Below are 27828 nucleotides of genomic sequence, written 5' to 3' on the forward strand. Positions count from 1 at the left end.
ACTAGGTGGAAAATTTATGCCAAAACTAGGTAGATGAGTTCCAACAAAACTAAGTGGACGAGTTCTAACAAAACTAGGTGGAAGAGTTGCAACAAAACTAGGTGCAAGAGTTGCAACAAAACTAGGTGCAAGAGTTATAACAAAACTAGGTGCAAGAGTTATAACAAAACTCGGTGGAAAAGTTATAATAAAATTCGGTGGACGAGTTATTACAAAACCAGGTGGATGATTTACAACAAAACTAGGTGGATGAGTTATAAGAAAACTTGGTGGACAAGTTATGACAAAACTAGGTGAATGAGTTATGACAAAACTAGGTGAATGAGTTATAACAAAATTCGGTGGACGAGTTATTACAAAACTAGGTGGATGAGTTACAACAAAACTCGGTGGATGAGTTATAAGAAAACTTGGTGGACGAATTATGACAAAACTTGGTGGATGATTTATAACAAAACTAAGTGGAACAGTTATAACAAAACTAGGTGGATGAGTTATAACAAAACTCGTTGGATGAGTTACAACAAAACTCGTTGGATGAGTTACAACAAAACTAAGTGGAAGAGTTATAACAAAACTAGGTGGACGAGTTATGACAAAACTAGGTGAATGGGTTCTAACCAAACTATCTGGACGAGTAAAAACAAAACTAGGTGGAAGAGTTATGCCAAAACTAGATGAATGATTATAACAAAACTAGGTGGAAGAGTTATAACAAAACTAGGTGGAAGAGTTACAACAAAACTAGGTGGAAGAGTTATAACAAAACTAGGTGGATGAGTTCCAACAAAACTTGGTGGATGAGTTATAACAAAACTAGGTGGAAGAGTTATGCCAAAGCAAGATGAATGATTATAACAAAACTAGGTGGAAGAGTTATAACAAAACTAGGTGGACGAGTTCCAGCAAAACTAGGTGGAAGAGTTACAACAAAACTAGGTGGAAGAGTTATGACAAAACTGGGTGAATGGGTTATAACAAAACTATCTGGACGAGTTATAAAAAAAACTTGGTGAACGGGTTAAAACAACACAATCTGGACGAGTTATGCCAAAACTAGATGAACGACTTATCACAAAACTTGGTGGAAGAGTTAGAACAAAATTCGGTGGACGAGTTCCAACAAAACTCGGTGGAAAGTTATAACAAAACTAGGTGGATGAGTTATAACAAAACTAGGTGGACAAGTTATAACAAAACTAGGTGGATGAGTTACAACAAAACTCGGTGGACGAGTTTCAACAAAACTCGGTGGAAGAGTTGGATATGCATGGCAAGTTGGAGGTGATGAAAAATGGGTTGGTAGGAATGAAAAGTGGATTTTATATATTTATACCAAATGTGGTAAAAACGTTTTTCAGGATGTTGTAAGTGACACAAACTACACCAGAATACTGAGACGGTGGTTTTATGATGTGGTGGTCTTGTAGCTGTTTGGAACCCATGTCATGTTTACCTATCGTTACAGTCCGAGTACGGACTCATCTCAACGATTGTGAAGTCCCAAAGGAGCGGGCGGAGATCAATCAACCTGACGTGGCGGACGAGTCACTTCACGTGACTGTGTTCAGCATTGTATTCACCACAGACTTTCTTGGCCTTTGTGACGAGAACTCTCGGAGGATCAACATTGTGACTCCGGGGGTTTTGCACGTGACCTCATTTGATGAGCACCCTCGACCATGGATCTTGTTCTTTGGGAACATGTGAGAAGATCCGTCCCTGTTCGACATGACTGACCGTGAGGCAGGACGAGTACGTGAACTGAAGGGGAAATCGTGCCTCCCCGTCTGTCCTTCTCATGAACGACACAAGCTTGGTGTTGGTTTAACGGTTACGATGGCTGCCTTTAGATCTTAGGGTCTTGAGTTTTGAGTTTTGAGCCATTTGCACACCGTTGAACGAACACCAGGTGGGTTGACTCAGCCTGTCATCCTTCCAAGGTCCGCAAAGTCGAGGTCGGTAAAAATGAGTATCGGCTTTCTGGTAACAGGGGGCACTGCATCATCGACACAACCACGCTTCCAGAAAAAAAAAATGATGCAACCGGTAGGCAAAGGCCGCATACGAAACGACAACACAAACGACATCTCGTGCCACCAATTACCACTGGAAATTAAAACGGTAACGAACGTTAATATAATGAAATGGGGTAACCGTCCTCGAGCCCATGAAATTGTATGGAATACCGCGCTGTACTCAAACGTGCAGCTCTTCGTTATAACATGGAATATCATGTGTCCGATTTAATTATTATTTTTATTATTATTTAATTAGCGTTTCGATCTGGTAATTTGTGGACACCTTGAATTAATGAAAACGATCTGACGATTGCCCTTGTTGTTCGTTCCTGTGAGTGTCATGCTGCCTGGGGCTTTACCAATCATGTTACCATGGTAACAGTTTTTCATTTGAAGCCTCTCCACCCTCCTCTACCCACCCCCCCCCAAAAAAAGATCCTGAAATGTTTCCTCAGAAAACCTCCCCTTTCACCTCAGTCTCGCGCTCAATGGCGGACAAACGGCGACTCGGACGGCACAATTTTCAGCCTTTCATGTAATTATAAAATATTTTTATTATCTTTTAATTTTTAATTACAAATGGAACACTTCGTGACGTTCAAAGTAGAATATACGAAAAGTTAGAAATACAGTTACCTTCGTGGCTGCGCATGCGCACTGACGTTTCGCACACGCGGAGCACAGTGGACACGCACACTGGGTGCCATCTATCCAAGCACCCTCAACATCCTTTCGACGGGAACACACGTTTTCCTTGTCCTTCGTGTCCCGTCTTCCACAGCCGTACTTTAACAAGCTCCCTGTTGTTCTCTCACTTCGCTCCTTCTATCCTCATCGACCTTTCTCTCTCGTCGTCTTCTCCGAACGCGCCATGGATGCGCAGGATCAGGCGCCAGACTCGTGGGAGCAGGAGGCGGACGATGCTGCTGCTTCTTTCTCCCGGCTTAGCGTCAACGCCCGGCCCTTCGTGCCCAACGTGAATGCTCCCGTGTTCATCCCATCCTTCCTCAAACCCTCCGAAGAGACGCCCGGTGAGGGCCCCGAAGTGTTGTTCCTTTGGCAATGTTCCTTTACTTTTAAAATAGAAATACTTCCATCGCGCTTCATCACGGCCTAGCATGGCGAGATACCTATCCTACGGTCTAAGCTAGCTAGCAGATGTCTCCCAGTACACCAGGTTCGGGGTTCCAATGAGTCGTGAGCCTAGGCCGGGTCCCGAGCTTGCGAGCAGAGAATGTCTCCCAGTACACCAGGTTCGGGGTTCCAATGAGTCGTTACCTAGGCCAGGTCCTGAGCTAGCTAGCAGAGAATGTCTCCCAGTACACCAGGTTCGGGGTTCCAATGAGTCGTTACCTAGGCCAGGTCCTGAGCTAGCCAGCAGAGACACTCTCTCCCAGTGCACCAGGTTCGGGGTTCCGATGAGTCGTTAGCCCAGGCCGGGTCCTGAGCTAGCCAGCAGAGACTGTCTCCCAGTACACCAGGTTCGGGGTCCCAATGAGTCGTTAGCCAAGGCCGGGTCCTGAGCTAGCTAGCAGAGACTGTTTCCCAGTACACCAGGTTCGGGGTTCCAATGAGTCGTGAGCCTAGGCCGGGTCCCGAGCTTGCGAGCAGAGAATGTCTCCCAGTACACCAGGTTCGGGGTTCCAATGAGTCGTTACCTAGGCCAGGTCCTGAGCTAGCTAGCAGAGAATGTCTCCCAGTACACCAGGTTCGGGGTTCCAATGAGTCGTTACCTAGGCCAGGTCCTGAGCTAGCCAGCAGAGACACTCTCTCCCAGTGCACCAGGTTCGGGGTTCCGATGAGTCGTTAGCCCAGGCCGGGTCCTGAGCTAGCTAGCAGAGACTGTTTCCCAGTACACCAGGTTCGGGGTTCCAATGAGTCGTTAGCCTAGGCCAAGTCCTGAGCTAGCAAGCAGAGACACTCTCTCCCAATACACCAGGTTCGGGATTCCAATGAGTCGTTAACCTCGGCCGGGTTCTAACCGAGCTAGCAGAGACACTCTCTCCCCGTAAACCAGGTTCGGGGTTCCAGTGAGTCTTTACCTAGGCCAGGTCCTGAGCTAGCCAGCAGAGACACTCTCTCCCAGTGCACCAGGTTCGGGGTTCCGATGAGTCGTTAGCCTAGGCCGGGTCCTGAGCTAGCTAGCAGAGACTGTCTCCCAGTACACCAGGTTCGGGGTCCCAATGAGTCGTTAGCCAAGGCCGGGTCCTGAGCTAGCTAGCAGAGACTGTCTCCCAGTACACCAGGTTCGGGGTCCCAATGAGTCGTTGGCCAAGGCCGGGTCCTGAGCTAGCTCGCAGAGATACTCTCTCCCAGTACACCAAGTTCGGGGTTCCTATGAGTCGTTAGCGTAGGCCGGATCCTGAGCTAGCCAGTAGAGACACTCTCTCCCAGTACACCAGCTTCGGGGTTCCAATGAGTCATGAGCCTTGACTGGGTCCTGAGCTCGCTCGCAGAGACACTCTCTCCTAGTGCACCAGGTTCGGGGTTCCAATGAATCGTTAGCCAAGGCCGGGTCCTGAGCTAGCTCGCAGAGACACTCTCTCCCAGTACACCAGGTTCGGGGTTCCAATGAGTCGTAAGCCTAGGCCGAGTCCTGAGCTAGCAAGCAGAGACTCTCTCTCCCAATACACCAGGCTCGGGATTCTAATGAGTCGTTAACCTCGGCCGGGTTCTAACCGAGCTCGCAGAGACACTCTCTCCCAGTGCACCAGGTACGGCGTTCCAATGAGTCGTTACCTAGGCCAGGTCCTGAGCTAGCTCGCAGAGACACTCTCTCCCAGTGCACCAGGTTCGGGGTTCCAATGAGTCGTTACCTAGGCCAGGTCCTGAGCTAGCCAGCAGAGACACTCTCTCCCAGTGCACCAGGTTCGGCGTTCCAATGAGTCATTAGCCTAGGCCGGGTGCTGAGCTTGCAAGCAGAGACACTCTCTCCCAGTGCACCTGGTTCGGGGTTCCAATGAGTCATTAGCCTAGGCCGGGTCCTGAGCTCGCTCGCAGAGACACTCTCTCCCAGTAAACCAGGTGCAGGGTTCCAGTGAGTAGTTAACCTCAGCCGGGTCCTGAGCAAGCAAGCAGAGACACTCTTTCCCAGTGCACGGGGTTCGGGGTTCCTATGAGTCATTAGCGTAGGCCGAGTCCTGAGCTAGCTTGCAGAGATACTCTCTCCCAGTACACCAAGTTTGGGGTTCCAATGAGTCGTTAGCCTCGGCCGGGTCCTGAGCTCGCTCGCAGAGACACTCTCTCCCAGTGCACCAGGTTCGGGGTTCCAATGAATCGTTAGCCAAGCCCGGGTCCTGAGCTTGCAGTAAGAGACAGTCTCCCAGTACACCAGGTTCGGGGTTCCAATGAGTCGTTACCTAGGCCGGGTCCTGAGCTAGCAAGCAGAGACACTCTCTCCCAGTGCACCAGGTTCAGGGTTCCAATGAGTCGTTAACCTAGGCCGGGTCCCAGGAGCGAGCTAGAAGAGACACTGTCTTCCAGTGCACCAGGTTCGGGATTCCTATGACTCGTTAACCTTGGCCAGGTCCTGAGCTCGCTGGCAGAGACACTCTCTCCCAGTAAACCAGGTTCAGGGTTCCAATGAGTCATTAGCGTAGGCCGAGTCCTGAGCTCGCTGGCAGAGATACTCTCTCCCAGTACACCAATTTTGGGGTTCCAATGAGTCGTTAGCCTCGGCCGGGTCCTGAGCTCGCTCGCAGAGACACTCTCTCCCAGTACACCAGGTTCGGGATTCCAATGAGTCATTAGCCTCGGCCGGGTCCTGAGCTCGCTAGCAGAGACACTGTCTCCCAGTACACCAGGTTCAGGGTTCCAATGAGTCGTTAGCCTAGGCCGGGTTCTGAGCTAGCTCGCAGAGACACTCTCTCCCAGTGCACCAGGTTCGGGGTTCCAATGATTCATTAACCTAGGCTGGGTCCCAGGAGCGAGCTAGCAGAGACACTGTCTTCCAGTGCACCAGGTTCCGGATTCCTATGACTCGTTAACCTTGGCCAGGTCCTGAGCTCGCTGGCAGAGACACTCTCTCCCAGTACACCAGTTTCGGGGTTCCAATGAGTCATTAGCCTAGGCTGGGTCCTGAGCTAGCTCGCAGAGACACTCTCTCCCAGTGCACCAGGTTCGGGGTTCCAATGATTCATGAACCTAGGCTGGGTCCCAGGAGCGAGCTAGCAGAGACACTGTCTTCCAGTGCACCAGGTTCCGGATTCCTATGACTCGTTAACCTTGGCCAGGTCCTGAGCTCGCTGGCAGAGACACTCTCTCCCAGTACACCAGTTTCGGGGTTCCAATGAGTCATTAGCCTAGGCTGGGTCCTGAGCTAGCCAGCAGAGACTCTCTCTCCCAATGCCCCAGTTTCGGGGTTCCCATGAGTCTTTCTCCTCGGCCGGGTCCTGAGCACGTTTTCAGGCCAATTGCGACACAGCAAACGTTTTTTTCCCCCTTCAAACAAAGCCGTTGTTTGAAGGGAAATGAGTCAGAGAGGGGTTGATTGAGTCGGGTTCCTTTTCATGGTGTGTGATGAAATGGTCTGTGAGCTGTAGAAATATATTGCAGGTCGATCCTGGATCCTTTTGTAAAGTTTCCATGTGTGATTCAAACTGATAGTTCACTGCTATTATTATCGGAAAGCCAACGTGCTTAATGTGACCTCCGACAAACTTCCTTCTCTCATATGGTTCACGCATTGCTTTATTTCGAATGTCATCACTTTCATTCCTTCAACTCCCTAGCTTGCACGAAGGAGCTCAAATCCACAGTATGCATAATGTTGCATTTTGTTATCCATGTTTCAAGATTGAGACAACCTTTTGGATATGGGTAGTTTTGCTCTGAAAAATAAATGTTTCCCAAAATGAGTTGGGGGAGGGGGTTCATTAATGGCAGCAGTAAGGCATTTTGTGACGCCAAACTAGTCGCTGTGTCCTTCGCAGGATACACATGAGACCCTGCCATAAACATCGTTTACAATCTTTACACATGAATACTATCAGCCATCCACATTCAAGCTCTGAGCAAGTCCTGCCAATATCCCTAAACCCCTCTATCTCCAGTGCTTCTCAATATCTATCTATTCTTTTTGCTGCCACTACCTTTCTATTCCATGCATTAACTACTCTCTGAGTAAAAGTCCCCTGCCTAATTACCATCTTAACTCTTCTTTACTCTCAGGCTCTGGCCCTACTCCTATCATTGTCTACTTTGCTGAATAATTATTCCGCACTTATTTTATCTCTACCTTTCATTGTCTTAAACATCTCTATCATATCTCCTCGTAACCACTTCCTTTCTAGAGTATAAAGCCCTGTCTCCTTCAGCTGCTCCTCGAAGCTGAGTCCAGCTTGGCCTGGATTCAATCTAGTAGCCCAACCTGCACTGAACCCTCTGTTTGGGAGCTATGTCCTTCCTAAGATGTGGTGACCAAAACTGAACACAATATTCTTTGTGAGGCCTCACTAAATTCCTGTACTTTTAACACTACTTCCTTTGATTTGTAATTGATCCCCCAAGGAGGAATACAACCTATTATCCTATGAGCTTTACCGATAGCTGCCTGGCACTTTGCTGCCTGCTTACCCCTCGTATCTCTTACCACCGCCAGATCCTTCTCCTGTGTAACACGCTCCAAAATTGCTTCTTCCATCATGTAATCTATTTTCATTGTTCTTCTCCATCCCCAACACCTTACATTTCTTTAGGTTAAATTGCATCTGCCAATCTTTTGCCCAATCTATGAAAGTGTCAATGCTTTCCTGAATCTGATCACCACCCCCTCTGTTCCCATCCTTACCTCCAAGTGTAGTGTTATCTGCCAATTTGGAAAGCCTTCTCTTAACCTCCTGTTCAAATCATTGATATTGATTATTTATTTGCTTGTACCCCTGAGGTACCCAACTACTTGCATCCCCCCAGATAGACATCCTCCCACTTCCAGCCACTCTTTGCTTCCTATCACTAAGCCAGTTTCCAATTTCTAAATCTTGTGTCCCAAACCCATCGCTTTGTGTACCCACCTTACCTAATCACACCCAGCTGTTCCTGGACTCTGTCTTTCCTCCTGACAAGGTTGAGATTTTGCTGTCAAACGTCGACTCGATTTTGCATCCGGTCCAGACAGCATCAGCCCACATGTCCTAAAAACCTGCTCGCTTTGTGTACCCACCTTACCCAATCACACCCAGCTGTTCCTGGACTCTGTGTCTTTTCTCCTGACAAGATGGAGATTTTGCTGTCAAACGTCGACTCGATTTTGCATCCGGTCCAGACAGCATCAGCCCACATGTCCTAAAAACCTGCTCGCTGCTTTTGCTCATCCTCTCGCTGTTCTATTCACCCTCTCATTTACTCAAGGTCATTTGCCATCTGCTTGGAAATTAGCAAACATTACCGCTCTGCATAAAAAAAGTGCAAAATCAAATCCCTGCAACTACAGACCAATCGGCCTGCTCCCAATCATCAGCAAGGTCATGGAATCCATCATCACGTCAGACATTAAATCCTTCCTCTTTTCCAATGGCTTGATTTCCGATCATCAATTTTGGATTCAGACCAGGTCACTCTACCCTGGACATGGTGCTTCTGCTTTCCCAACAATAGATGGAGATCCTCAATGCCAGACAGGAGATCAGAGCCGTATCCCTGGATATATGACGTGCTTTTGACACAGTCTGGCACCCTTCCCTGCTCACCAAACTCTCTTCCTATGGTATCCTAGGCCATCTCCACTCATGTCTCACAGACTTCCTCTCCTGTCACAGTCAACATGTGGCCCAAAATGGAGTTCTCTCATCCCATCTTCCTGTCCAGGCTGGAATTCCCCAAGGCAGCGTTCTGGGCCCTGTTTTTTTTCTCGTTTTCATCAATAATCTCTCTGACTCTCCAAAAAAATCCTCTTTATTTCTTTGCTGATAACTCCACTCTCTGCTGTACCTTCTGTCATACCTCAGATCAGCAAGCAGCAGCCTCTTCACTCTCTGCAGATATGAATAAAATCACAAGCTGGTCCAACACTTGGACCATGTCTTTCAATTCTGACAAATCTCAGACTCTCACTCTCTCTGAAACGACTGTCTGGAAAGCCCCCATCTACTTTCTCAACAATCCCCTTGAAGATGTCCTATCATTTAAGCTTCTGAGTCTCACTATCTGCCATGATCTTTCCTGGGAAAGCCACATTTCCAACCTGGCCTCCAAAGCCAGTCACCGACTGGGCATCCTCTCTCGTACAAAATCCTTCCTGGGCACGCCTGAGCTCCTGACCACATACAAAGCTTTCATCTGCAGCCTGATGGAGTACTGCTCTCCCCTCTGGGCTGGTGCTCCTGCATCACACCTTTCTTGGCTACACACTGTGGAATCCAAGGCATTTATGATCATTAGTATCTCCCGTGATGAAGTTGAGTCTTTGGGTCTCTCACTCTCTCACCGCAGGTCGGTCGGTGGTCTTTCTATCTTCTACTATCTCCTCTCCGGCCTCACCCACCCCCCCCACCCCTGCTCTGTGCACCTCCCCCCTCCCCATATTTTTGCAGGGTGCTCAAGGTCTGCCAGCAATCCCCTCCTGGTGGAACTACCAAAATTATCACCTTCACTGTTTCATTCCTCTTTTTTTCCCACTTCTGGAACAAACTTCCACACTATCTTCAATCCCACTCTTCCCTTCAGGTCTTCAAAATAGCTGTTCACCAACATCTCATATCTTCCCCCATCCAAAACCACGATCTTTTCTACCCCCGCCAATCCATCCCAAACCCACCTCCTTCAAATTCCCTGCTTTCCTTCCTGAAAGTCCTTGTAGTGTCCATCCTGTTTAACCCGTGTACCCCGCCCAATCCCTCTTCCTTCCACAGATCTCCTCATGTCTCTGTTCCCCCACTGTTTTGTGCTTCCCTCTGCCATCCGAATTGTGTCCTGCTCCCTTTGTTATACAGTCATGCGCCACTTAACGACGGGGTTACGTTCAGAGAAACGCGTCGTTAAGCGACGTCGTCGTTGTGCGAACGTCATTTTTTTTTTTTTTCATTTTCGTTTTCGAACATCGTTTTCGAACATCGTACTTACACAAACAGACACCTAAGCAATATGGTGTAGCGATTGTTTTAACAACATGAAAAGCTTCACTGAAAATAAATGTTTTAAAGTCGACTAAGAACAGCGATTTATTCGTGGAATTCTTCAATTCAAAGGTAATTTACTTGCTGGAAGGTAAACGTGGAAACATTGGTTCAGTTTGAAAGCCGATTTCCTTGAATCCCGATTTAGCACGACCCTGTTTTTTTTCGCGATGACATTTTATGGACCTCAACGATCGCATTATAACAGGGCCACACTGTCGTTTATCATTATGAAGTATGATGTACTGTACAGTGTACATAATTGTATGTGCTATTTTTATACGAGGCTACATCACTCGGCGATAGGAAATTTTCAGTTACATTTTTTTTTTTTTTCATAGCTGGCAGATCCGTCGTATATGGATCCGTCGTTGCCTGGAACGTCGTTAAGCGGCGCATGACTGTACATTCTGTGTGTTAGCTCTTATACAAGCCGCAATATTGTATACAATATAATTAAATAAAAGTTAGCCATCCGACCAGCCACTACACAATCCCTATCCTTAGCTGACAACCTCCGATATGGTTCCTCATTAAATGTCTTCTGAAAGCCTTGGATATACTACCCCAATGCCCTTCCCTCATCCACGCAATCAGAAATTACAAGTCTTGGAGGTTAAACTAACAGGCCAATAGTTTGTCGAGTAGCTTCAACAAAATCATGCACACTGTATGTAGTCAGATACATGAGACAACACCGGTCTTTATTTCACACCAACACAGCCATTGAGATTGGGGGAAGTGAGGTCGTCGCTTCCCAGAGCACTTTGGGTACTGGTGACGTCATCTTTATGACATTGCTTTTCTCGCAGCACTCATCAGGGCAATCGAGAAGGAATTTTCTTCTACCCAAGGATGCCAACCTGTGGGGGTTTTTTCCCTTTTCTATTCTCTCCTTTAAATGCTGTGTCAGCAAAAAGGCAGCATGTTCCATATTTGGGTATAAAAAAAATGTAAATAAAATTCTGAGTTTCCAGTAACCCGACTCAACTCAAAAATTCCTGCCGACCCTAATTTTTACCTCCGTCACTGAAGGTGAAGGAGGTTATGTTTTCACCCCTTTCTGTCTGTTAATTGCCGGAATCCTTCGGATTTCGGCAATTATGTTGGTCGGTTGTGTGTGTGTGTCATTCTGTGTGTCGGTCTGTCTGTTGGGTCACCGAAATAGGTGACCCTTATTGTCAGTAATTCTGTCTGTTTGTTTGGATGTTTGTTCGTTTGTCATCAGCATAATTGGGAGTAAACGCGGGTGGATTTTGACCAAACTCGGGTGGTAGGTACATCTTATGAACTAGTGCTTTGGAAATTGTGATGGTTGCTAGGGACGCTTTGGTTCCCGAGCAACAACCAAAAAACCTTCAAAATCGGTACCGTTCACGCGAAATCAATTCCGAAAGCCATTATCCCACGTAGGGTTATGAAATTTCGCACGAATGATCTACAGGTGATGCTCTATCAAATATATTCCGGTTTTTTATATATGGAATACTTTACTCGCAGCACCCCCTACAATTAGGGTATGCGCGAAAATTGGCGAAAATTGAAGCCCCCCTAGCGACCAGGTGAGTGCATCGATACGAATGAAACTTTGCAGGTTCATGGTACTCAATGAGTACTACAACTTTGCCTCAGGACATATTGACCGATTTCGCTTAGGTCAAAAGTCAATTAGTGCAAAAATCGATAACATGCGAGAGCTGGAGGTGCCTTCGTGCCAAATGCTACTCCTTCTAGGGTTATGGTCGGATGGTCATGAAAATTCACACTAATCGTCTGGAATACATTGTGCACAAACGATCGAGCCAGATTTTCTATTTAGATCTTTGTTCACCCACAGCACCCCCTCGAACTTTGGTGATTTCCGATTTCAAACCGCATTTTCGGTACTTTTTCATTCAAATGGATACCGAGTAGTTATCAGTAGATGGAACTGGATGAGATTTGATATGCATAATCTTAAGGTGATCCCCTATCCGCTATATGACATCCATTTTGCTCTTTATCTTATATTTTCCATGCTCGGCGACCCATCGCCGCCTACCGGCTTGTCTGTTTGTTTGTGTGTTTGTTTACCCTGCAGCAGCCACACCGTTTCAGCGATCATGACCAAACGGTACAGACGTCGGCCATGGTCCAACTTAGCCACTTGTCGTTTTTGGTGAATCTAGGTCAAAGGTCAAGGTCACCGAAAACCGAAATTCTTATTTTCGTAATAACGTCCACTAAAATGGTCGTATCGACTTCAAACCAAATCCAAAATGTGCATCTTCCAATACTGCTTCCAACCATATGTCTCAATGTGGCGTCACACCAACACCCTTCTTAGCGGTTGGGGGTTGAATGTCATGGGGGTCGGGTCAAAAATGTCTAATTGCAATAAAAATGCCATTCGAAGTCCGATTGACTTCCAAGTTATGATCATGACCAAACTAAGTGCTATAATTCATTAAACAGTAGCACTATCAACTTATAAGAACCAAATTGATTTCCAGGTTTTTGTTTTTTCAGAGATCATGGAGATATGACAAAGTTATTCCGGAAATTCCTTGCTCAACGAGCAATTTCATTTGTTTGTTTGTGTGCAGGATATCTCAAAAAGTTGTGGATGATCCGGACAAAACTTGGTGGAAGGGTTTGATGTGTGACAAGGACAAATTGATTCGATTTTGGTGAAGATCCAAATCTGGATCTGGATACGAGATTTATTTAATTCTTAAAGTGATTCTTCACCATTGAGAGATCGGCCCAAAAACGATATAGTACTGTATAACATGATATTTCAAACATGTAATGGGCCTGATATGTTCTCGTGGATCAGGCATTACGTGGCGGAGGTATGCGCTCTACCGAGTGCCCTTCTAGTTTTCATTGTTTTTATAGCTGCGTCTCGAGAAGCGAACACTGGCTCGAAGAGCTCCGCGTTGTTGTTGTTGTTGTTGTTGTTGTTGTTGTTGTTGTTCTTCTTCTTCTTGTGAAGACAAAACCTTTAGGACGCAGCTCTTTTCTATACAGGATCCGGATCTCCTTAAATACGAAACACCTGTACACGTCCTCGCATTGAGGGTTCCTTTTGAGAGCGTCTATCATGAACTTTTAAATATATTCGGGCATTTGCTTTAAAGTTTCGAAAAGTTCACGTTACTATTTAAAGATTATTCCATTTAATGTGTTGTAATTTCGTAAATAAACTATTTTCTCGTCATTAACGAGGAGCCTCCATGATGGGTCTCGCTATTGGCTCCATCAAGGCACGTGATGAAATATTGGAAGTTGTTGTTATTGTTGTTGTTATTGTGATCAAAATGCTGATGTTTCGACTCTGTAATGAATTTTTAGCCACGTCACGTTGCGAACGCTGGCTCTAAGAGAGCTCCGCGTTGTTCTTGTTGTTGTTGTTCTTCTTCTTCTTCTTCTTTTTCTGGTGAAGACAAAACCTTTAGGACGCGGCTCTTGGACACATTTGTCCTTGTTTTTTTTTTATGTATCACAGTGATTTCAATTTATTTTGGCAATTTCCGGATTCTTCTGACTGCTTTGCCACAGATGAGGAAGGGTCCGCTGTCAAGCGATCGGCATGGCATTACTTTTGTGCCATCGCTGACCAGTGTGGTCTCAACAGAGATAACCGGCGGAAGTTTATTCTGTTGATTGAGAGATATGTGTTGTGTAATTTGCAGGCACAACCATTGTTCAAAGAATAATGTAGGAAATGGTTTCACATGATAATATATTGTGACCATCCCTATCTTGTTTACATACCATCGTTGCATTATTTTACATTTAAAATAAAATAATATTTTTATTGCTTGTTTCTGTACTTAAAAAAAAAAAATAGTACTTACATGCTGGAGAGTTTTAGTTTGATTTCAATATTAATAATGTCTGTTATGTGTGCAAATCGCGTTGCGATTATATAATGGGCAGCATTAATATTGTTACGACTGTGGAAATTCGCAGAGCACCACATAGGTCCTTAGATCAGTTATGCCGATAATAAGTCTGTGTTCAGATAGATTTCCCCACCGTTGTCGAATGGGAATTATTCGTATTATTATCTTCTCAACGACAACGCCAACCACCAGCCATGCCACCACTACAAACAACCATGCCACGTTAACCACAACCTTCACAACCACACCACCGCGTTTCTACCTCAGCGATGACTACCAGAAGCCTGGCATTCAACGAGGGAAAGCGGACGACGGCCCCACCCCCCAGCGAATAACATCTGCACACCAAGCGCAGCAGGAGAAAACACCAACCCTGCAAGTGGAGCTATGAAGAAACGACGCCCTGGAAAAGGGAGAAAATGCCCCCGATTCGGTGAGGAAAACGCCCTCCTTCTGGAAGGTTCCCGCGGGAGCTGGAAGAGAGGAGGGGCGAGACACGGGAGATAAAAGCACGCGCGGAAGGCAGCGAGTGGGTTGGTGGTCGGGTGGAGAGTCAGTCGGTGGAAGTCTGGGCTCGTGAGAGTGTGTAGTTGTGGGCAGCCGCGCTGGAGCCTGGAGTCTAGGGTCCCCGCAGTCGGTGAGGAGCTGGAGAGGGTCCAAGAGGGTCACCCAAGCAAGTCACCACGAGGGTGGAGGTAATCTGCGGTGGCCTCTTGGAGTTCCTTCGGTCAACCAAGCTCCTTTCACATAAAGACCCAAAGGGGTCCAGTCTGACCCCATTGTCTTTAAGGGGGTCTTTTCCTTGCTTTTATTTGTGTGGAAGTTGTGGTGCTGTGTCCCGTTAAGTAGAGAAACTGTGAAGTGACTGTACATGATTAATTATAGACGGTTGTAGCGCTTTGCCTTCCTCGCATCTTTTGTCTCGTCCCGCATTCATCACAAATCAACTGCATGTGTGTTTCACCAATTCAATGCATGATTGTTTGTATACGTGTAAAATAATAAATGTGCTTATTTGAATGTGAACCTGTTCGTCTTGTCATATTCCCCATTGAACTGCCGTATTGCATTTTGGAATGGTAGCGGGCTTTTTGATAGCCGATAAAAGAATCGGGTCCAGCGAGGTCTCGCGATAATACCCCGCTCGGTTATCCCAGAGCGGAACGAACCGCTTAAGCGGTTCGTGTCCAAGCAGACCTCGCTGAAGTACGGTCTCTTGGTAGGCTGCCCGTGCGAATAATTAGGTATATCGACAATTCGGCGATTGACCCTGTCGCGCGCGGGTAGAATATTGACTAGGCCGTGGTGTGCGCTTGGAGCATACCCGTGACTGGTTTTCGGCATTGTTCCGGAAAGTCGCGACTGAATTGTTTGTCCGGTGGGCGTACAGCCGTGATTCGGCTAAAAGCAGCTGTCTGCATGTCGGCGGGCGGGAATTCGTAACAATATCATGTACATCAATCAGTATCCCTACATGGGATACTGATGGTGTCTGTGCCATCCCTACATAGGAAGTAAATCACCATCCTCACATTCACCAACACCATCCTCGCGTCCAGCAGCACCATCCTCACGTCCACCAGCACCATCCTCGCGTCCAGCTACACCATCCTCGCGTTCACCAACACCATCCTCGCGTCCACCAACACCATCCTCGCGTTCACCGGCACCATCCTCGCGTTCACCGGCACCATCCTCGCGTTCACCGGCACCATCCTCGCGTTCACCGGCACCATCCTCGCGTTCACCGGCACCATCCTCGCGTTCACCGGCACCATCCTCGCGTTCACCGGCACCATCCTCGCGTTCACCGGCACCATCCTCGCGTTCACCGGCACCATCCTCGCGTTCACCGGCACCATCCTCGCGTTCACCGGCACCATCCTCGCGTTCACCGGCACCATCCTCGCGTTCACCGGCACCATCCTCGCGTTCACCGGCACCATCCTCGCGTTCACCGGCACCATCCTCGCGTTCACCGGCACCATCCTCGCGTTCACCGGCACCATCCTCGCGTTCACCGGCACCATCCTCGCGTTCACCGGCACCATCCTCGCGTTCACCGGCACCATCCTCGCGTTCACCGGCACCATCCTCGCGTTCACCGGCACCATCCTCGCGTTCACCGGCACCATCCTCGCGTTCACCGGCACCATCCTCGCGTTCACCGGCACCATCCTCGCGTTCACCGGCACCATCCTCGCGTTCACCGGCACCATCCTCGCGTTCACCGGCACCATCCTCGCGTTCACCAGCACCATCCTCACTTCCACCAACACCATCCTCGTTTCCACCAACACCATCCTCGCGTCCACCAACACCATCCTTACATTTCGTGAAACGTGGAATTAGAACACTTGTTTGCTTGCATTATAGAATTTTGAATAAACAAGTGATGCAGGTAATTTATTTTATTTTATTTGAAGTTTCACGTAGACTTATGAGAATTGTTAGCTCGCAAACTGGCAAGCTCCATTTTGGCTTTTGGTTGTTGAGAACACTTGATGAATAGCAATGTTATTATGAAGGTTATTAGACTTTAAGAAGGAAGTTGATCGGTTCGTTTGTGGTGCAGTCTACGAGCTCTGTCTAAAAAGTAACGGGACTGACTTCACAGAAATTTCATTCCAATAAATATATTGAAATCACAGCTTGCCCCCTTCAAAATAGTTTCCCTCCAGTCTCACACACTTGTCCATCCTCTTCTTCCACGCTTCGATGCACCCCCAGAAGGGTTCTTCTGGAATCCTCCGGAGCTCCGTCGTCATGGCCCTTTTGATGGCCTCCACATCAGGAAATCGGGTCCCCTTGATCACCCCTTGAGTTTGGGGAATAGGAAAAAATCACAAGGGTCCAAGTCTGGCGAATATGGGGGTTGCTCCAGAGTTGGCACATTCCTCTCCGCCAGAAACTGTCGGATGCTCAGGGCAATGTGAGCAGGAGCATTGTCATGGTGGAGCACCCAGGCGTTGTTCTCCCACAGATCCCTTATCTTGTCCCGGACATTATCTCATGAGGCGCCGGAGGATTTCCTTGTACACGTATTGATTCACTGTTTGACCCTGTGGTAGAAACTCGAAGTGGACGATGCCCTTGATTTCAAAAAACGCGATGAGCATCACCTTGACCTCCGACTTCGACATCCTTGCTTTCTTTGGTCTTGGTGATGCCGGACTTTTCCACTGATGACTCTGCCGTTTGGTCTTGGGATCGCATTCCAATATCCACGATTCATCGACAGTAATGACTCTCCCGAGCAGGTCTGGATCGTCCTCGAGGCGCTCGATAATGTCTTAACGGACAGTGACTCATTGCTGTTTCTAGTCCTCGGACAACAGCTTGGGAACCATCTTTGCGCACACCTTGCGCATTTCGAGATTTTCAGTTATGATGCTCCAGACAGTGTCATTGTTAATGGGAGTTTGTCAGCAATCATCTGCACCGTGAGTCGACAATCTGCACACTCCATCTGCTTCACACGCTCGATGTTGTCCACCATTCTGCTCGTTGAAGGTCTTCCAGACCGTGGATTGTCTTCAACCTCTCCCGTCCCTCTTTGAACCTCTTGTGCCATTCAAATGCACGGGTATGTGACATCGTTTCTTCACCGTAGAATTGCTGCAGCATTGCGAAGGATTCGGAAGGTGTTTTGCCAAGCTTGGCAAGAAACTTCAGATTGGCTCTCTGCTCACGGCTCATAGCGCGACGACTCAGACTAGACAATGTGTAAAGCACAACCTGTAAAAAAAATCACATTGAGCGCAGTCAACCATCACCAATCATATATATTGCTGGAATGTTGCGAAAGACTGTGACGCAACCCGTTCGTTCAAGTTGTGCAAGTGGAGCACACAGCAGGCTCAGTCCCGTTACTTTTTAGACGGACCTCGTATAATTTGTGCGAGAAAACCGAAATTCCGAAATTTATAGATTTGCTGCACATCCCTATGTTCAAGCACATTTTACTTTCAGTGCGACCCCACCATAAAAGTCGAAAGGTTTAATGGTCTGAAATGTCTGTAGGTCAAATTGAAAGGTTTGGATGTAGTCACGTGCAAAAATACACAATTAATAGACATACTCATGGTCCAACATTGTCATTTAATACTTGATAGAAGTATAGTGCAGTTCTCATAGCCAAATGGTACGTAATCAATGGACGTATTTCTATGGGTCGATTGAGACCACCATGTTTTTCGGATTTTATCTATATACTAGCAGGGGTACCCGGCGTTGCCGGGCAACACCGGGTCCTTCCTTCCACCCCTTCCCCTTCCTCCTCCCACCCCACCCCTTCTCTTCCCTCCCCCCCCCCGCCCCGTTAGTTACCAAGTGTAGTTGCTTGTGTTCAGTTACAAGTCTCTTGTCGAGCATTTGCCAAGTAGCTTAAGTACTACGTTCAAAGCCGTTGATGAGGAACGGCTGGCTTGGCAAGCTATAGCGAGCTACTTGGTAACTGAGCACACCCCTTTACATCTCGACACCATACAGTACATTCAAATCACCGACGAAAGGACTTCAAAAATTTTTTTTAATTCCAGACTGCAAATATGAATCATGAATATTTTAATTGTAATGAAAATGTTACTTGTTCAGTTTTAAAATGTACATGAACTCAGATTGATTGTTGTGTGTACGTGTACATTTCATATAACTTTAAAATGTACATGTACATAACTTCATTGAAGTGTACGTATACAAAATAATATCTGTGGGGAATTTCCCCAGCGGCCTCCCAACTAATTAATTACGGACACGGGTATTTCACGACCATGCCAATTTTAATGTTTACTGGACGACCCGTGAACCCATTGGGTTCCCGTTGTGACTGTGGTTGATTAAAAAAAAAAAAGATAGCTCCAGTGAACTATACCACCGAGGTTGGTTGCATTGATCAAATAATCCCGAAGAGTACTTCATTGAATCGGGAATTGATTTTTTTAATAATTTTTTTCGTTGCCCGATTTGAACGAAACTTGATATTGCGCGTCAATGTGAAAAAAAAAAATGGAGATAAGAAAGTCGAAGAAATTATTGTGCGTAATCTTCTCAACACAATTGGGTGGTCGCAAGAGTACTCTTATTTTCACTTTTTCCGTCTATGTATGTATGTATGTATGTATGTTTGTTTGTATGTCTGTTTGTAATGGACAGCTCTGGAGGCCAGAGGAATCATCCGATTTCGATGAAACTTGACAGGTAGGTTCATACCAGGATCTAGTTCTATGCTTTTGAGCACCGTTGCTATGGACACCACCGTTGCCTAGCAACGGGACTTTGAAATTTTTGAAAAATCCTAAAATATTTATTTTTTCGAAAATCAAAAATCAGCTTCCAGGCTTTTATGCGCACTATAATCAACCTCTTTGTCAAAAAGTTTCAGCCCGATCCGTCGAAAACTGTATGACTAGTATGCAATTATGTCGCGACCACCCATGTTGCCTACCGGCTTGTTTTATTTATTAATGAACACGGAAGTATTAGATAAAAATGGCGATGTTTATTTTATGCTTAAAAATAAATCGTTCTTTGTCTCTGTTAAATGTTTGAGATTTTTTGATAAATCATTTCAAGAAAAAATAAAAAAGATAGCTCCAGCGAACTGTACCGCTGAGGTTGTTTGCATTGATCAAATTCTCCCGAAGAGTACTTGACTGAATCGGGAATTGATTTTTTTTTTTCGTTGCCCGATTTTAACGAAACTTGATACTGCACACCACAGGAGAATGATGAGTAAGGTGGGCCGAAAGTTTACGCGCTATCATGTTCCGTTTTGGCTGTATTTCGGTAACATACATACATACATATAAGATCAGAGTTTTAGCAATATATAGATTTACTTCACATAACATGTGAATTACATGTCCAACAGTTTGCTGATAAGCCTTGAAAAGTCGGACGAAAAGCAAAAAGTATTTTTTTAATGAAAGGCCACGATTTTCTTTCCTCTGCATTATGACAGCATACCTTTCATCGGGCGGTGTACATTCGACCACTGGCGTGATCGCTGTAAACAAAACATGCATTACCTCATTTGAGGTGTAATCAAAATGTACCTTTGTTTCCTCAAAACGGTACCTTTATTTGATGATGAAAGACATGTTGTTCAGTCTTCAAATGTACATCAGAGGCCTTTGAACAATCTGAGCGACGTGGAGTGAAAAAGATGGCGGTGATTTCTGGGCAGCTGGAGGGAAAGGCGGTGCTTGTGACTGTGGAGAAGAGAGGGGAAGTTGTGGCCTGTAGAATGGGTGGGACTTATGACAGCCACAGACACAAACTCAGCTTTATATATATATACTAGCAGGGTTATCCGGGTGGGGCACTGGTAAGTGGTAGAAGTAGGAGAGCCGGCAAGGCTGAAAATGGGGCAAGTGGATTGGGGGCAGGAGAACTGACGGGCGAGGGTGGCATACATAGCAAGTTGAAGGCCACAAAAAACGGGTTGGCAGGAAGCAAAAGTGGGGATTTTTTTTTTTAACCCTTTGCATGCTGTGGTCACAGATTTGCAACGTGATAAAAAATTTGAAACAATTTTTTGGTTTTAATTTTGGCTATCTGTCTAACTTGACACCTAAGTTGCATTTTTTGCAAATACCACTTTTAATTCCCAGCCGTATGAAAAGAAAAGAAAATTAAGCAACAGGGAGCCGTGTGGCCGTTAACAATGCAGCACGTCGAGGGTTAACCAAACATGGTAAAAACTTTATTCGATATGTTAACTAATCAGTAATCATCAGGAGATTCCAAGTCAGACAACATACATACATACATGCATAATATTTCTCAAACAAAGAACATTTCTGTTATGTCACTCAACAGACACGAAACAATGCAATTGATTGCAGGGCACAAGTCCATTTATTCCACAGCACGTAACGTTCACATACCTCCAATTCCATTGAGGTAGTGTCTCCTCCCTCACGTTCCACATGTCCCTCCTCCTTGCATCATTATCTTCCTCTCAATATCTCAACATCCGGCAATTATACAACAACAACAACAACAACAACACACTTGGAAAGAATATAACACCAAAGGAAGAAGACAATTTATCAAAGTTTTATTTACTTTATTCGTTTCCAATTGTCGCCTGTGACGCATGACGTCACGTTTACTGGAAATAGCGTCCCCCACAATAAAGAGCAGTGTTGCCTGGTTTATAGAGAACAAGTGATGATAAATGGTGATGATGATGATGATGATGATGATGATAAAACTTTGAAAAATGTTCGTTCATTCACAAGCATCAAACCGCATCATTGTATCCCAGTTCATTCATTTTTTATTAGGTTTGAATTTGGAACAGTAATTTGTGGACACTCTGGATATGCATGAAAACGATCTGAATCGAATCTTACCGTTCAAAATAATTGAATGTACCGATAAATATCACAGTATGAAGTTAAAGAGTGAATTGGAAAGCGAATAGGCCTACTGATTGATTTGAGGTGACCACAAATGGCAATCGAGGGGAAGTGACGATGCGTACCCATGAGGAGTGAAGGATTAGGTCGGTTGGCTAATGCTCATGACTTCAGACTACAGTGGTTCTTTGCATATTGGAGAGATCGCTACAGATCTGTCACTCTTTGTGTGAATCCATGAGAGTGGAATGGAAGCTAAACATTGCGTTTTTGAAATTGTTTGTACTTTCCATCCAATATGGGTTTTAACGATATTAAAACGGATCCGCGGGTTTAAGGAATGGGGGGGGGACTGTGGAGGGGCAGGAGAGCTAGAACACCAATGGGTAAAGGGGTCTTCAGAGTCTTGGGATCTTAAGTCTCTTTGAGGTCTTAAGGTTCTTCCAGGTCACTGGGGTGTTCAGGGTTTTTGAGGTCTTAAAGGGTCTTTGGGGTCTTACAGTTCTTAAGGGTCTTCAAAGTCTTTTGGCTCAAGGGGGTTTTAAGGTTCTTCAAAAGACTTAAGGGTCTTCTTCGGAGTCTAAGGAGTTTTCAAGATTCTTATGGATCTTAACCGTCTTTGGGATCCAAAGGGTCTTTGGGGTCTTCGGGGTTTTAAAGTGTCTCAAGTGTGTTCAGAGAATTTGATGGTCTTTGGGTTCTTATCTCCCAAGCATGTAGAAAGTCTTCTCTCAAGCATGTATTCTAATGTCAAGCATGTAAAAAAAATAATAATAAAGGACATGGTTCTTTGGGGTCTTTGAAGGCTGAGGTTGTGGATGAAAACACATTTAGGACACCCTCAGGTCAGATTTGATCTGTGTGCCAAATTTGGTGGTTGTCGGCCCAGCGATCTTTGTAATAAACGTAGACAGACAGACATCCGATGAATCTTATTTATTATTCGATTAGAATGTCATTCCGTGGTCGGACATATTCAGCTGCTTTATATACCTTAACATGGCGTGCGTTTAAAACATGGGAATTATAACAGATATTTTGTCGTATAGTCGAGTCTTAAAGGGTCTGCAGGATGTACAATTTTAGGGTCTTTGTGTCTTTTTGGGTCCTCTGGGACTTTTGGATCTACTGTGTCCTCATGGCCTTTTTGGGTCCTCAGGAACTTTTTGGGTCTTCGGTCTTAAGAGGTCTTTAAGTGTCTTGGGAGTCCTAAAGAGTCTTCAAAGTTCGAAGGGTTCTCAGCAGTCTCAAGGGTCAAAAGGTAAATTCCAATTGTGCGTAATTAATGAATAGACATAATAGAAAAAAGAAATCTCAGCTAAGTTGTTGACCTTTGGCCGATGTTGGCCTTTTGACCTCAAAACAATAGATTTCTTCCTTATGACAAACTCTACCATGTGTTGAAGTTTCGTGAAGATCGGTTTAAAATTGTGACCCCTCGACGACAGACAGACAATAACAAAACTGACTAACCAATGTACTTGAAAAATCTTCGATTTTGCGAGTAACAAACAAACAAACAGGGATGAAAATATAACCTCCTTCGCCTTGGTGGTGGAGGAAATACAGTGAGTGCATTGTGGTATAACTTCCAAATGAAGAAAATGGTATTTTTGGCTTGCTGTAGTTTCTTTTGAAATGTACTTATTTCTGGTTTTCCCAGCTGTCACTGAACACACAACAATCCCAGGAAATGACTTGGAGCAAAGAGCATCACCTCTGATACAGGGTTCGCATATGGAGGACGGTAAGGAATCATGTCTAGAACTTAAATGATGCCCTACTTTTCACTCATGTATAATCAATGAATTTCTTGTTGATGGTCCTTCTTGAGTTTCCGAATGGGGACCACAATGATGACTTGCTTTCACCTTCACCTGTCTTGATGCAAGATGGTCTCGTATCCATACTGAAGCCCTTTAAACACGAGTCCCAAACCACAAAAGGTGTGCTTGTGTTCCTCCAATCAGCTGGGCAGAAATAGATCAAGGAGAATGATTATGTCAGCCAGGCCAGATTGCTTAGCATTTATTGAGTGAGTTGTGATCCTCACTATCCCTCGCTATCTTGCCTTTACTGTCCAAAGGTAAGCATGATGACAAATGCCCAAACATGATGACACATCCCCATATCGTCTTTCTGAATGGCTCCGGAGCCAAGGCCTTGAAAATAATGCGTGGTTCCTGCTAGGTTGGCTACTCACGAGTGTTTAAAGCGCATATATGGATTCCTCTCCCTCCCCCACCCTTCCCACTCTGCTTCTGCACGTTATGCCAAGTGAAACCAAGCTAAACGTACAATATTGGAGAAAACTTGGAGATGGTGGAGATCTTCACAGGACATTACCATTACCCCCAAAGGAGTGTGTCGTCACTAAATGGATTACATGGGAAAAGTCCTGAAGAGTGAGGGATGGGGACAGAAATTTAAAGTTTTAAAAAAAGAGGTGAGGGAGGAGTCTTATTTGGGAGTTGGGGTGGGGCGAGGGTATAATTTACCTTTGTGGCTGTAATATATATGCATGATTTTGGCAAATGCCTTATTTTATTGTTGCTCAAGGCTTTATGAGGATGTTTGCAGTGCCAGTGCTTTGTTAAATTCCTTTCAGGTGGCAGTCTTGAAAATGGAGATCTTGAAGGATCAACCATCGAAAAGGGCTGGGAAAATCCGGTTGAGCAGATGAGCACAGAACCCAATAGAAGAGCACCAGATACCTCACCAGATGATGTGGAATCGAGTGCAATGCAAGTCACTTCAGCTGCAGATGAAGAGGAAGCTGATAATACAAAGAAAGTACCAACAAAGATACCAGAGGGACCGCTTAAGGAACACGTCAATGTGGTGTTCATCGGACATGTTGGTGAGAAATAGTCTATGTTTCACAGATGAAAACCTTGTAATGAAAAGATTTTATTTTTTTGTCCTCACACCAATTCTGGCGAATTACAAGGTCTTAAACAACAGGTTAAAATACAAGTTTGAAGTAGTCAGGAGTAAAGGAGTGAGGAGACTTTACAGCCAGGAATTAAATGATGGGGCATCAACATACTCCTTTTGTTTTCCGGCTGCTGATCTATACTTTCCAACAGATGCTGGAAAGTCAACCATTGGGGGTCAAATTATGTAAGTTTCCTTTCTAATTATCCCTTTGTTGAATCTAAAAGATTTTGCTTGTAATTTACTTTTTCAAACATGATCTTCATTCTTTTTCCTTTAGTAGTTCTTTGCTCCCCCCCCCTCCCAAACTTCCTCTCCCATTTCTGTACACACATCATTTTCAAGTGTTTTGAGTCAATTGGATTAAAGGTTTCAAAGTGGAAATAATTTCAAGTATAGATGATTGCATGTTTTTCTTCTTCTTCTTCTTCTTCTTCTTCTTCTTCTTCTTCTTCTTCTTCTTCTTCTTCTTCTTCTTCCTCTTCCTCTTCCTCTTCCTCTACCTCTACCTCTTCCTCTACCTCTACCTCTACCTCTTCCTCTACCTCTTCCTCTACCTCTACCTCTTCCTCTACCTCTTCCTCTACCTCTACCTCTACCTCTACCTCTACTTCTACCTCTACTTCTACCTCTACTTCTACCTCTACTTCTACCTCTACTTCTACCTCTACTTCTACCTCTACTTCTACCTCTACTTCTACCTCTACTTCTACCTCTACTTCTACCTCTTCCTCTTCCTCTACCTCTTCCTCTACCTCTTCCTCTACCTCTTCCTCTTCCTCTTCCTCTACCTCTTCCTCTACCTCTACCTCTACCTCTACCTCTACCTCTACCTCTACCTCTACTTCTACCTCTACCTCTACTTCTACCTCTACTTCTACCTCTACTTCTACCTCTACTTCTACCTCTACTTCTACCTCTACTTCTACCTCTGCTTCTACCTCTGCTTCTACCTCTACTTCTACCTCTGCTTCTACCTCTGCTTCTACCTCTGCTTCTACCTCTGCTTCTACCTCTACTTCTACCTCTGCTTCTACCTCTACTTCTACCTCTACTTCTACCTCTACTTCTACCTCTACTTCCTCTTCTTCTTCTGTGTTTCATTTCCCTCTTTACACCTCTCCGTCTTTGCCTTGTCAGGTACTTGACTGGCATGGTGGACAAAAGGACTTTGGAAAAGTATGAGAGAGAGGCCAAAGAGAAAAACCGTGAGACGTGGTGCGTATCCATCCCTTTGTAATGCCTTTTTGCACCGATAATTTATGTTTTATCGCGAGCCTACTCCATGATGGAATCTTGCACAGAATGCATCAAACAAATCTAATTATGTGGAAAACACTATATGTTCTTATGAACAAGTGTTTTGATGCATATTGTGCTACTTATTTTGTGTTTTCATGCCTCCGCTGACGGAGTCACCGGTGGCATTATGTTTTTGGATTGTCCTTCTGTCCGTACGTCCGTCCGTCCATAATAATTACCGAAGGTGAAGGAGGTTATGTTTTCACCCCTTTCTGTGTTTATCTTTGTTTGTTTGTCTGTTTTGTGTAGGATATCTCAAAAAGTTGTGGATGGATCATGATGAAATTTTGTGGGCAGGTTGGGTGTGTGACAAGGACAAAGTGATTAGATTTTGGTGAAGATCCGGATCCGGATCCAGATCTGACAATTTTTAAAGTGATTCTTCACCATTGAGAGGACAGGTCCAAAAACGATATTTGCATGATATTTCAAAAATGTATTGGGCCCGATATGTTCTCCTGGATCAGGCATTGTGTGGCGGTGGTATGCACTCTACCGAGTGACCTTCTAGTTTTCTGTTTTTCTCTGCAACCACTTATCCGATCGACACAAATTTTCACCATCGGTGTGCGAATACTCTTGAAGAATGTTTTAATGATAATTATGACGTCATAGGTCATGTGGTGTGGTGGCCATGTTGGAAAAAAGGGAAAAATTGGACAGCTCTCTCCAACACCGCTCCATGGAAATTTTTTAATACTTGACACATGTGACTTACCATGGGAAACGAGTGATTTTTTTTTGATGATGTCATATATGGCAATGCTATGTCGTCATTGCATACGTTGAATGCTTTATCTGATCAGTATAAAAAAATTTGAGGGTCATCTTGGGCTAAATTGTAAGGGCCCTCGTTGGTCACGTGAATCGGCAGACATATTGTTAGTAACATGGAAATCTTCAAAAAATCTTCGAAATGGCTGAACAGATTGAGGCAATACTTTACAGGTATGATAGCCTATCCATGAGGAACAAAAAGTTCTCCACCTATGACGTCATGCTTTGGCAGCCATTTTGGATTTACCCATAAACCTTAAAAAAATCTCCAGAGATATATATATATATATATATATATGTATATATATATATATATATATATATATATATATATATGTATATATATATATATATATATATATAAATATATATGTATAGATATGTATATATATGTTTATATGTAGTTAGATAAATACATATATATGTGTGTGAATATAGATATAGATATATGTATATATGAAAAGATGTATATATACAGTATATATATATATATATATATATATATATATATATATATATATATATATATATATATATTATTTCGTATGTATGTATATATATATATATGGAGTGGCGGCGCAAGGCAAAGAGAGAGGTGGCTAAGGAAAAGGCATATGGCGAGCTGTATGAGAAGTTGGGTACAAAAGAAGGGGAAAGGGATTTGTACCGATTGGCAAGACAGAGGGACCGAGCTGGGAAGGATGAGCTGCAGGTTAGGGTAATAAAGGACGCAAATGGGAATGTGCTGACAAGCGAGGAGAGCGTGTTGAGAAGGTGGATGGAGTACTTTGAGGAGCTGATGAATGAAGAAAATGAGATAGAGAGAGATATATATATATATATATATATATATATATATATATATATATATATATATATATATATATATATATATATATATATATATATATATATATATATATATATGGAGATAGTGAATCAGGAAGTGGGGTGGATCAGTAAGGATGAAGTGAGGACTGCTATGAAGAGGATGAAGAGTTGAAAGGCGGTTCGCCCAGATGATATACCAGTGGAGGCATGGAAGTGTTGAGGAGAAATGGCAGTGGGGTTTTTAACCAGATTGTTTAATAAAATCTTGGAAAGTGAGAGGATGCCAGAGGAGTGGAGATCAAGTGTACTGGTTCCAATTTTCAAGAACAAGGGTGATGTGCAGAGCTGTGGTAATTACAGAGGGATAAAGTTGTTAAGCCACACCATGAAGTTATGGGAAAGAGTAGTGGAAGCTCGGTTGAGAGGATCGGTGATGATTTGTGAACAGCAATATGGGTTTATGCCAGGAAAGAGCACCACTGATGCGATGTTTGCTTTGAGAATGTTGATGGAGAAGTATAGGGAAGGCAAGAAGGAGTTACATTGTGTTTGTGGATTTAGAGAAAGCTTGCGATAGGGAGCCAAGAGAGTA

At 44.7% G+C, this 27828-nt stretch overlaps 1 protein-coding gene across 1 annotated transcript in view; it reads left to right on the forward strand.

Annotated features, from left to right (window-relative positions):
• The first annotated feature begins 2678 nt into the window (after window positions 1-2678).
• LOC147024582 (eukaryotic peptide chain release factor GTP-binding subunit ERF3A-like) overlaps window positions 2679-27828 on the forward strand; it is a 57042-nt gene continuing 31892 nt past the window's right edge. Inside the window, exons 1-5 of the mRNA XM_085884626.1 lie at window positions 2679-3052; window positions 23053-23136; window positions 23998-24249; window positions 24479-24512; window positions 25467-25544. Of these exons, the coding sequence (XP_085740752.1) occupies window positions 2893-3052; window positions 23053-23136; window positions 23998-24249; window positions 24479-24512; window positions 25467-25544 (608 nt within the window). The 5' untranslated portion in view covers window positions 2679-2892. The remainder of the gene's footprint in view (window positions 3053-23052; window positions 23137-23997; window positions 24250-24478; window positions 24513-25466; window positions 25545-27828) is intronic.

Source organism: Eptatretus burgeri, chromosome 6, assembly GCF_056783735.1.
Source record: "Eptatretus burgeri isolate ZD-2024b chromosome 6, Ebu_testis_v1, whole genome shotgun sequence".
In the NCBI taxonomy this organism is placed as follows: domain Eukaryota; kingdom Metazoa; phylum Chordata; class Myxini; order Myxiniformes; family Myxinidae; genus Eptatretus; species Eptatretus burgeri.